The sequence below is a fragment of the Onthophagus taurus genome, chromosome 10, assembly GCF_036711975.1.
Source record: "Onthophagus taurus isolate NC chromosome 10, IU_Otau_3.0, whole genome shotgun sequence".
Lineage (NCBI taxonomy): Eukaryota > Metazoa > Arthropoda > Insecta > Coleoptera > Scarabaeidae > Onthophagus > Onthophagus taurus.
In genome coordinates this window covers 4,737,080-4,748,295 of record NC_091975.1, presented here as the reverse complement: position 1 = coordinate 4,748,295, position 11,216 = coordinate 4,737,080, and the positions used below count along the sequence as shown (strand labels likewise).

Here is an 11,216-nt window from a genome sequence, read left to right as displayed (position 1 = left end):
TAACTAGCGCCACCTATAGAAATTGTTAAATTTTTTTTTAATTGTCAATTTTTTAAGGTTATATGTCAAATATTTCAAAACAACATGGATAGAGAAGGTTTTATTTTCGATTAAATCATTTTTAATCCATTAACGTATTAATAATTTGAATTTTAGCGTTAGAAAAACATTTCACCGACATCTTAGATAACGAAAAAGATGTTTCGGCCGGTGTAGCTGCCATAAGAACGTTAATGGAAATTATTAAACATGGGAAATGTAAGATGATGAAATAAACGCTTTTATTACAATAATACAAAATAAACACATTTTTAGATACAACTGTTCAAGAATTAGACGAAAATATTAAAACTGCAATAGATGTTATGAGAAACACCGATTATCCGGTGACAGCGATTAATTCCGGATGCGAGTTATTTTTAAGATTTATTACTTTAGCGAAATTGGATAGTGTGAGAGTATTGATTAAAATGAAGATGATAAATATTAATAAATCGTAATTTGTAGACTTTTGAGGAATGTAAACAAACTATGTTGGATCGTGGAATGTTTTTTTTGCAAAAACTGAATCAAGCGAGGAATAAAATTACCGGTTTTGCTGCAAAATTTATTTTAAACGGTTCTGTTAGTCTTAACAGAAACATAATATAATGTGAATCATAATTTTTTTTTCTTTTAGAAAGTTCTTACTCATTCTCGTTCACGAGTTGTTTTACAAACTCTTAAAGAAGCTGCTAGACAAAATAAACATTTCCATGTTTATATAACAATGTCAGCACCTGATAATAATGGGTAATTTATTAATTGATGAGTGATTTATTAATTAAATTTAATAATTGTTTTTAGTGAAGGTTTTAAAAGAGAATTAGAAACAGAGGGAATCGAATGTTCTTTAATTCTTGATGCAGCTGTTGGTTGTATTATGGAAAAAATTAATTTTGTAATGGTTGGAGCTGAGGGAGTTGTGGAAAACGGAGGGATTATAAATAAAATAGGAACTTATACTGTAGCAGTTTGTGCCAAACAAATGAGAAAACCAGTTTATGTTGTTGCTGAAAGTTTTAAGTTTACAAGACTTTTTCCTCTAAATCAAAGTGATGTTCCTGATGAATACAAAGTGAGTTTTTATTTTTTTGTATACTGTTCATTTATGAAATTATGCATTAATTACAGTATACGAAAAGTATGAGAAATGGTGACATCACAAAACAGCATCCTTTGGTTGATTTTACTCCACCTGAATTTATCAGTCTGCTATTTACAGATTTAGGAATTTTAACACCAGCTGCAGTCAGTGATCAACTGATTAATTTGTATATGTAACATTTTTCCATAAAGGGTACATCTCCTTACTTCATCTTAATAAAACTTCAACATGCTTATATGTAGATGAGATTTTTATTAAAACTCAGTCAAAACTGTTAATTATAATCGATATACATAATATAATTCTATATATACTTTTCACGTAACAAACATATAACATGCTATGCGAATATAAATACAAATGGCTAAAAATAATAGACTTTATCAGATTCAAAAATATGAATTTATTCATAATTTATATATATTTTTAGTTTGTAAGTTAATTTTGTATTAATTTTATTAATGGCGACTTATTCATCAAAAAAATCAACAACACAAATCACAGTATTTAAAATACAGAGAGAGAAAAATTATAAAGAAAGCTTAAAGGAGCAGATAAAAAAATATTGCCATATGTGTAATTGTTTTCAAGACATTTTAAGTCTTACAGAAATGAAACTCTAAAAGCTGCACATAATGTATCGACGACTGTGTAAATTTGTTCGAAATTAGGTCGATTTTCCGGTTGATATTCCCAACATCTTAACATTAACCTGTACATTTCATCTGGGGTATGTTCCGGAGCAGGCATTCGATATCCTGCATCTATACTTTCTCTAGCTTTTGAATTACTCATTCCAGTATAAGGTGTTCCTCCTCTTGAAAAAATTTCCCAACACAAAATACCATAACTCCACACATCACAAAGAGAGGTGTATTTTCCGAAATTTAAAGCTTCCGGCGCCGTCCATTTAATCGGGATTTGTTTCATCCCATCCGAAACGATGTATTCCTCTTCTTCCCTCGACATTCCGAAATCCGAGATTTTTACTGTATTTCCGTACCCCACGAGACAATTCCGTGCGGCTAAATCACGATGAATACAATTTTTTGATTCTAAATATCGCATTCCAGCCGCTGCATCCAAACACATATTCATTAATTGATTTTCAGTTAACGAAGATGCTTTTTTACGTAAAAAATTTAATAAGGAACCTCCTAAAAAATTGTTTATTAACAATGTTTAAGAAATTAAATAAAAAACAAACCTGGAACCAGCTCCATAACAATCATTATAGGTTGCTTCTGAACACATATACCAATTAATTTAACTATGTTTGGATGATCGTATTGCTTTAATATGCGCCCTTCTTGTAAAAATTTCTTTTTGTGCTCGTCCGGAAGGGTTACTCTGCATGTTTTAACCGCAACCTCTTGGTTTGTGCTTTTTAATTGTGCTTTATATACATCTCCAAAGTTTCCCTTATAAAAATAATTAATAAATTAATTTTAAAATAAGTTATTACAATTTGATGATTTTGCATTTTTAGGTTAGATCGTTTAATTTTTCAAAATACATTTTTTTGACAAGATTTATACACTTAATTAAAGATAACAAATTATGTTGCAAGATAATTTGGAATTATTTCGGTTTTAAAGAAATTTAAAAGATAAAAAAAATATTTAAAAAAAAAATTGAGGTTATGTTATCAATTTACTAACATACAATGACTCGCAAAAGTTTTCGTACACTCCTTTATATAACACAAATAAAGGTTTATAACTGAAATCCATTCTACCAGTTGTTAATTTTGTAGTAGATAAACAAATTAAAACCTGAATTTGTACTTTTAAACTGGTTTTTTATTTAATATACTCTAATAAAGTAGTTTTATAAATATAAGTGTAAGACTTATATTAAATAAAAAACCAGATTCAGGCTTTAAATTGTTTACCTACTTCATAAAAAAAGGTATAAATATGTATACATTGAAAGTGTATTTTAAATGAGATAAAATTACATACCCTTCCTATTTTATCTAATAACATCACATCATCATTATTAAGCTCCCAGCGTTCTCTCGGTATTGGTTTATGTAAAATAGCCCCTGATCTACTTGTAACAGGAAGACCACTACTATATTGATAAAGAATAAGTTCTCTTATACTTGGAAAAGCTGGTCCTTCAAATCTATAATGTCCCTTAAAATAGATTATTTGTTTTTATTAAGGCAATTATTGTTGTTGTTAACATACTTCTGTAGTTGTTTGTACGATGAAATGTTTATGTCCACTCCAACAAACTGATAAAACTGTTTGGCATTCATCGTTTCTCGTCGTCTCTCTAACCAAAAAATCACCATCTTGTGTTAATAATCTAACAACTTCTTCACGAGGTAAAACTCCATGAAACCATTCTTCGTCAACTAACGGTTTGTTTGTGCTTAATGAAACCTAATAAAATAAATCGCATAATTATTTTTTTTAATAACATTTTTAATAAAATTATTTGAATTGGGTTATTTTTTCTACGAAAAGCGTTAATTTACAAAGTAAAAAAAATCGTACTGGATCGTTTCCCTCACTTCTCGTTACGGAATCGCGCCTACCCTTCGTTCTAGGGGGCGCAACCGGCGATGTGGGTGCTGATTTTCTTCGAAACGGTTTTCGTAACGCGTTCATAATTCTATGGTGGCCAAAAATCGTTTTGTGAATTAACGAGGACTGTGAACCATCACCCTGGAAAGGTTTTGTTAGTATTTTTATTCTTACTACAACCATCACCTTACTAAAAATTACTTTTTTTGTTAATTTGTTTCAACAAATTAAATTAAAATCTAAGTATAACATTGTTTTGATCAATACCTGTTCACAAGGGTTGTTAATAAAACCGGAAGTATCTGATATATCTTCTAAACCAGGTGGAACTTCTTCACATCCTAAATCGTTGAGAGCACTCTTTATTAGTTCCATTTGTTTCACCATTTTTCTTTCGTGACATTTTAGCTCGTTGGCTTCTTTCTTTTTTGTGTCGGGTGCGGAAAGTCGATTTTCGTTGATTGTTTTTCCGTTCGCAACGTTTTCGTTTGGAGTGAGGGGTATTCGCTTTTCTTGATTCTCTTTTATGCTATTTTCGAGTTCCGTTAGTTTCGATTTGAGCCACTCCACGGTTAAATTATCAACTGTTAATTTATTTGGGAGAAGTTTTCCAGCTGTATCTTCAACTAAACATTCTTCAAAGGGAAATTTAACTGGTTCGGTTGGGGTTGTTTTGTGTTTTTCTGTGAAATCGTTGTATTCTTCGGATGGTTTGATCTTTTCTAAACTCGATTCAATTTTTTTTTGGATTTCTCGGAATTTTTCTGATGTAAAATCTGAGTATTGAACGACGTCCGATAAAACTTGGCGCCTAAAAATTATAATTAATCATAAAACTTATCATTTATTATTTACAAGACTTACCAAGCTGATATGAACGTTTCTTGTACGCTTTGTTGATGTTCTAAAAGTCCTGGTAAAAGAACTGTTCGAAAATCTCTTTCAAATTCGGCGGCTTCGCAAAGTAATAAAACGTATTCGTTGTGGGTTAAATGTAATTTTCTGCACGCTTTTTGATATTTATCTCTCACTTCATCCAGTTTCCTGCCTCCTCGTCCAGCTAAATTAAGTAACACAACAAAAATTACTCGAATAATTGAATATGAATGGGGTACAGTATTGAAGCGGTATCTTAAACAGTCTTTTGCATTCCTTACGGACCTTGCGGTACGAATAAGATTAGCAGTACAACATTGTTGGCGTGATTTCTTAGTATCACTTTTTTTTAAATTAATTAAATTAAAATTCGATTAAAATTGCTTTTTAAACCAAATCTGCGATTAACACCACTCGGAAAAAGACTATTTTTGCGAACTCAACCGCTCTGCTGTGTGCCGTCCTGTAGTATTTTTAGCTAATACCGCAACATTCGCAGTGAGTTTTGTCGTCAATGCAAAGGTTAAATCATCGTTGCGTTAAAAATAACAAATAATCTACTACTTTTTTTCTATCGGCATAAATCACGTAATTAAATAGTAATTTTTCTATGTTATTGTACTTCGATGCTAAAAATATCCGTTATATATAAATCTGTTACACGTTGAGTTCATTCACGACGCCAAATTCCAACACCCAGTTTAATTATACTTACACTTCACATAGTGTTCTTCAAACCTAGACCTCATCAACTTGTAAAGTTCTAGATATTTTTGATACTCAGTTTTTTTTCTATAAACATCCTCTTGAAGCTATAAAAAAAATGAGTGATTATTTATTATGATTACCTATTTCATTTTGTTGTTGCCAATTTCAAAATAATATTAAAAGTTAATGTTAACAGGTGTTTATGATTTAGCAACTTTTGGTAAAGTGAAAAGTAAGGAAATTCCGATTGCACGACGAGCGATTTTTAAAAAGCGCCGAAAGCGATTTATGGCAGCTGCTGTCGTCCACGTACTTTCCATTGCAGACATTTAGAAAGCTATCAGAACACTCTCCGTCTTTTAACATCTTCGAGAAGAACAAGGAAAAAAAATGTGGGCGCGGAAAAATCCATTAGATTTCTTTCAGCTTTTAAAACAACTTTATTAATTATTTTTATTAGTAACCTTCAATTTAAAAAGATACTTTAAAGAACATTTAAAAAGAAAAAAACAATTTTATAGATGTTCCATATGATTTAAAGTCTTGGGTCTGGTTTACTGTAGGTGACCTGTATTTGACTGAGATAGTTTGGGTTGTATCTGGTTTTGGTGTGAATCTACTGGTTTGATTTTAGCTTGGGAGTAATATGATTGAAGTTTATCATCTAAATCCCCGGTTCTAACACCATGATACCTAAGATGGTCAAGATGCTTATCATTAAAATTGAGAGAAAAAGGTAAAAAAGGTTATTGATTGCCATGAAATGACTCTAAAAATAGATAACATTAAATGGCTACTATAATTTAGGCAGAAACTCAAAGAGAATATGTTTAGGACCATTATAGAATCATTAATGACGTATGGGTCAAAAATGTGGGTGAGAGACAAAGATACAATTCGAAGATTGCTACCAGCAAAAATGTTTTGGAGAATGAGGAAATAAGAAGAAGGAAGGCACAAAACTCAATAATAGACACTATAAAGGAAAAGCACTGGCCAAATAGAATAGAATAGAAATTTGACATTTATTGTTGTTGTCATTTCAATTAGTGTCGCCAACTATTATTTTTTATAACAAATTTTTTAAATTTAATTCTTTTTTTCATGTAATCGTTTTGTGACCTCCACTGAGGTGTATATAACCGTTTAGTCGTTACACTCTTTCTCGTGTTCTTCTTCGTTGTCGTCCCTCTTCTTACTCGTTCGTTTCGCGGTAGTAAAGAGTCAATGAACCGACCGGTTAAACCGTCAGCTGATGACCGTTTCGATTCGGTTTTGCTGTAAGTAGCATCCTCCTCGACGTCGTCGTGGTCGTCTTGGTGGTATATTTCGCGACGAAGAAATCTGGGTGAACCGACGAATTCAGATTGTGGTAGTATGTGAACCCGTTTTCTTGAAGACACGGTTCATTTAAATATAAGTCACGAACGAGAAACGGGCTCTCAGTTCGACTTCGAGTCGGAATTGATGACTCCAATTGCCTCCAATTAAGCCTCATAACGCCCCATTTAAGGTCCTTAGATATGCGAGTGTTGGAGGACTGGTTTTCGGTTTGAATTAATCGAAGAAAACCAAAGATGATTTTGAAAAAAATCTTTTCAAATCGATTATGTAATGTGGAAATGGAAAAATACAGAAATAATAAAGGTTAATGTTTAAATATGTTGCGGAAATACCAATTGCCTCGAAGCATTAAACTTTCATCAAGTAACAATGACTTGAACCCGCTTCATCAAACTTAAATAGGAAATATAATAAACGGTTATGAAGCTTATGGCGAGATTACAAAGAGGCACATATTCCTCGTCGTCGTTGTTGGAAATAAATCGAATAATTACGCAAAATCGAGACCGACTTTCACTGTGTTCGTTGTTGTTGTGACCCTCAGAAAACTACTATTTGTACACCGTTCTAGCTTATTAACTATTCGTATTAATATTTTAATATTTTATTTTCAAGATCAATCGGATTTTTTTCATCTATACGTTATAACATAATATATATCCAAAAATATTTTTTGTCTTTGTTAAAATAGGTAGTGAATAAAATGTGGTGCCCATTGTGTTCGAAAGGAGATTTCAAGGTCCTTTGTGGGTACCTTTGCAGGAGATTGGTACATCTTCCACGAAACCCATAAGATTCCGTTTGTTGTCTGCCGAAATTTATTCATGTGTAGTTCGTATGCAAATTTAATGGTCTTTCGTTTCGAACGATGATGGAACCACACCATTTTTTAAAGTTTCTTTTTTTTTTTCAGTTATTTTTGTGAATAAATCTAATCATTATCAATGTAAATGTTAGTTAAAACGCCTTTTTAGATTAGATTATGAAATTGGCTACGTTTTTATAAAAAAAAATCAACAAAAAGAAGTTTAGAGATGGGTTTTAAACTGTGTTTCTATGGAAAATATTATAAATAGAATCTACCTGTGAACAGTTTTGTCCTTCTTGGACGGTGCAAAGTCAAGGATACAGACCGAAAGTCTAGACTCTTTTCAGTTTGAGTCCGGGATCGACCGATAATTTTTTTTGTTGTTGAACTGTAAAACCACCAAAGGCACGTGACGTATTCATCTGAACCGTAATACGCTTGGACGATTTCACCAAGCGATTTTTAATATGCCATTGTTATAGGCAACGATTTTTTATTTTTAAAAATTCTTGGAAAAAGAATTTTGCGTTTGAAAACAAAAAGTTAAAAATCAATTGTGTGATTTATAAATGGTATAAATCTTTAAAAACAATTTTATTGTTTCCACTTTATAAATTGTTAGTTGTCAAACAACAAGAAAAGGTCAATTTTAGTGTTTTGTATCTTATTGTTTTTCATCGTTGTACTTAAAACGAAGATGTTGTTGGTATGAAACACACGTGCGAATACATTTGTCGGTTGACAAACGTGATATTACTAGCATACACAATAGATGTTTATATTTTTCGAGGTAATATCAGATTTTTTCGTTAAAAATTAATCAAAACGATTCGATTTTCTTCGCGTCGCTTCGGTTGCGACTAATTTATAAAATAAAAATCCTATTTTTATCGCTGACCATCATTATTATGGATGCGGAAATGTCTTAATTTATTTTTCGAAGGTTGCGTAAACTTTTTATAACTTTCATTTAAAATAATCTAATTGATTTAAAAAATACAATCAAGATGTTTGTGTAAAAACCAAAACGGAAAAATGATCCTTCTCGAATCCTAAACGCAGGGAGAATAGCGGTTATTTTTGTATTGGTCCGCTCTAGTGGCCTAAATAAACCTCCTTATTGCAACGCACCTTCAAATTTTATTTATTTAAACCGATTTTTTTTAAGACAAGAATTTAAAAATGGGGAATAATAATTTTGGGGGCTGACAAAAAGATGATAACGGACGATTTAGATTTAGTGGAAAGCGGAAATATACTAATGTTATCATTTCCGCTGCTTTTTTTGTACTGCTTTTGTTGTAGTTGATGGCGCTTCGAAAACACATCAGTACGGAGAAGTATATTCTTGTATTTAATTATTTTTCAAAAAAATTTTCCAATATTGGTGCTTTCATTTAGTATTGTCAATGGAGTTAAAATCGAAATGCTAAACTAGATCTACAACGTTTACATACAAAAATTACCAATGTTTAAGAAATCAGTTCCACCAGGGAAGGTAACAATATAACAATTTGTTGGAACAAAATTGCGACAACCTGCAACTTACTGATCAAAACGTGAATAAGATATGTACTACATATATTCAGTAAGGATAGTACATGAAGAATTAGTCGTACTAATAAATTGTACACAGCAAAACTTAGAATTCTGATTGTGGCTGAAGTCATTTGCGGCCGAGGCGCTACAATAGAGAGCGACCGAGAGTGGAGACAATACATCACGTCATTGTCATACAAGTTATATACAGCGACGCTTCGAATTCCGAGTGTAGCCGAGATCGTTTGCTGGCGAGGCGCTACAAATGAGACCGTTTAAGATAAAACATGATAATGTCTTGAGCGTAACTGCTCTCCAGCGTAATAATATGAGCGAAGAAGTGAAAGACAAAAATAAGCACAAGAAAATCTGAGGTAGTAACATTATCTGGTAGATAATAGAAATTAAAATTAGGACCGGAAACGCAGTAAGAAAAAAAAAGCCAGAATCTCTATTGCTAAATCAACAAGGGATAATCTAGGAAAAAGAGAGAGATACAAACTGATAATGATAATAATGAAAGTAATAGAACGACAAATTACATATACAAATAAAATAAACAGAGAAAGGATTGAAAAATTGATATAACCGTTATTTGAATCTTGTAGCTTTACGTATGACATAACATACTTTGTAAATATTTTGCGCTTAGATAAGATTGGTCCTATGTAGGTTTGAAATGTTTGAGTTCAAACCTGACTATATGCTTACAACACTTTTTTCTAATTTGAAAATGTTCTCCATGTTATTACCAAGCCTTATACAACCTAACTTCTATTCAGCAGATATTTAAGTAGTTATGATGTTTTAGTACCAAGATATAACAAAATATATGTTTATGCTTACATGAGTAAACTGTTGTGCAATCCTCGTATGTTCCTCTTGATACTGTTTCCTCGCCTTCCTCTTTTCCGTATACATCCCATTCAAGCTATCCAAAGCTTTCGATTCGATCGAATCGGCATTCTGCTTAATTAATTTTCCAACGCTATCCAATTCCTCCATCATTCCTTTCCAAGCTGTCGTTATCAAACTGCCGCTAAGCTCATCGCACCGGTCAACTTTTAATCCTTGCGTCGCAACTGAACTTAACGCCAAAGCATATTCCCTATCACAGCGAACTTTCGACGTTAAACATCGTTTCATCGTTTCCAAAAGGCGAAGTTCCGCGTCTTGTCGCGAAAGGAGCGCCTCGTGGGCGCTCCTTCCTTGTAAGTTCGTTGAAAAACCCATTTAATGAATGGGTGTTATCTAATAATTATAATAATCGGATTTAGGAACATTTGGATCTGAAATAAATCAAAAAATTCATCAATATGACATTTTGTTGTTGTTTTAAGTTGAGAAATTATTGCGCGACGTCTTAAGAAAGGTAAAAAATGACGTCCTCTACATTCTTTTGCTTTTTATGTCTTTAGACAAATAGACAAAGAAGAAATGTGATTAATTAAATTAATTAAACGAAATAATTTTATTAATAAAAGAAAATAATAAATAGGAGTAGTTTTTTATTGTTGTGGAGTTTGTCACGTTTGTTGATGTAAAATATAATTTATTTGTAAACTTGGTGAGGAATGAAAAGTGAAAAACTCTGTTGAAAAGATGTATAAACTGTGTCGGAAGTGTTTAAACACGTTTAAATTCACGTAAATACAATAACTAATTAGGACGCCTACCCAGATTAGAATTATTTCTCGCAAATTTTTATAAAATGGAACTTTTAAGTCCCACGTTCTTTGTCACACCTTCAAATGAAGAATTTTAAACCTTCCTTTTTCTCCTCAATAACCTTTAATTAAAAGATCACAAAAAAAATTAAACACAATCACAACAACAAAATTAAATTTTACAAAACCACCTAAACTATTAAAATTGCTTTTAAAAACGTTCTATTTACATAAACTTTACAAAAACTTAATGTTTATACAACACGGGACTTTTTATTTTAATGTATTGTCTTGGAAATTAATTTTTTTAACCAATACGTCACCGATCGCGGCCCGTGCGAAACTAAAACCTGAAAACTTTATTTTCTTACCTTTCATAGACGCGCGAGTGAGATAGCCTCATAATTTAATGAGATAAACAAAGAAAGATTTTATTCGAATTTTGGTGGGGTGGATTTAATTCCATTTTTTTAACTCCATCTATTGAATAAGAGTTAAAATAATTGAAATGGTTTAAAAGGGATCTTCATTTTTAATCAAAACTATTAATTCAAATTAACGCAAATTATTTAATAAAAATAAATCTACTT

General features: G+C 31.6%; 2 protein-coding genes across 5 annotated transcripts; one reads left to right on the top strand and one right to left on the bottom strand.

The window, feature by feature from the left end:
• Positions 1-42: 42 nt before the first annotated feature.
• On the top strand, positions 43-1,388 carry LOC111428351 (eukaryotic translation initiation factor 2B subunit alpha). The gene is made up of 7 exons (XM_023063837.2): positions 43-97; positions 157-258; positions 316-452; positions 508-624; positions 680-792; positions 847-1,117; positions 1,174-1,388. The coding sequence occupies exons 1-7, from the start codon at positions 85-87 to the stop codon at positions 1,321-1,323; spliced, it is 903 nt and encodes a 300-aa protein (XP_022919605.1). The 5' UTR covers positions 43-84; the 3' UTR covers positions 1,324-1,388.
• Positions 1,380-10,960, bottom strand: LOC111428350 (tyrosine-protein kinase Fer). 4 transcript variants are annotated; one of them, XM_071199143.1, is made up of 11 exons: positions 10,818-10,960; positions 10,636-10,748; positions 9,806-10,248; positions 5,276-5,372; positions 4,549-4,744; positions 3,952-4,495; positions 3,655-3,825; positions 3,343-3,540; positions 3,112-3,288; positions 2,355-2,568; positions 1,380-2,304 (listed from the first exon to the last, which is right to left on the bottom strand). In XM_071199143.1, the coding sequence occupies exons 3-11, from the start codon at positions 10,190-10,192 to the stop codon at positions 1,751-1,753; spliced, it is 2,538 nt and encodes an 845-aa protein (XP_071055244.1). In that variant the 5' UTR covers positions 10,193-10,248; positions 10,636-10,748; positions 10,818-10,960; the 3' UTR covers positions 1,380-1,750. The 4 variants fall into 4 exon arrangements, with proteins under 4 accessions (XP_071055244.1, XP_071055246.1, XP_071055245.1 ...); XM_071199145.1 differs by having other exon boundaries at positions 10,705-10,748; XM_071199144.1 differs by having other exon boundaries at positions 10,705-10,960.
• Positions 10,961-11,216: the final 256 nt, after the last annotated feature.

Excerpts from the sequence above, each read along its gene's own strand:
- LOC111428350 (XM_071199144.1), bottom strand. The coding sequence starts at position 10,192 with ATGGGTTTTTCAACGAACTTACAAGGAAGGAGCGCCCACGAGGCGCTC. Across the intron at positions 5,373-9,805 it reads TTGCACAACAGTTTACTCAT|CTTCAAGAGGATGTTTATAG; the intron begins GTAAGCATAAAC and ends TTTTTTTTATAG. Across the intron at positions 3,826-3,951 it reads TTAACAACCCTTGTGAACAG|GGTGATGGTTCACAGTCCTC; the intron begins GTATTGATCAAA and ends AAACCTTTCCAG.
- LOC111428351 (XM_023063837.2), top strand. Across the intron at positions 259-315 it reads AATTATTAAACATGGGAAAT|ATACAACTGTTCAAGAATTA; the intron begins GTAAGATGATGA and ends ACACATTTTTAG. Across the intron at positions 453-507 it reads CTTTAGCGAAATTGGATAGT|ACTTTTGAGGAATGTAAACA; the intron begins GTGAGAGTATTG and ends CGTAATTTGTAG.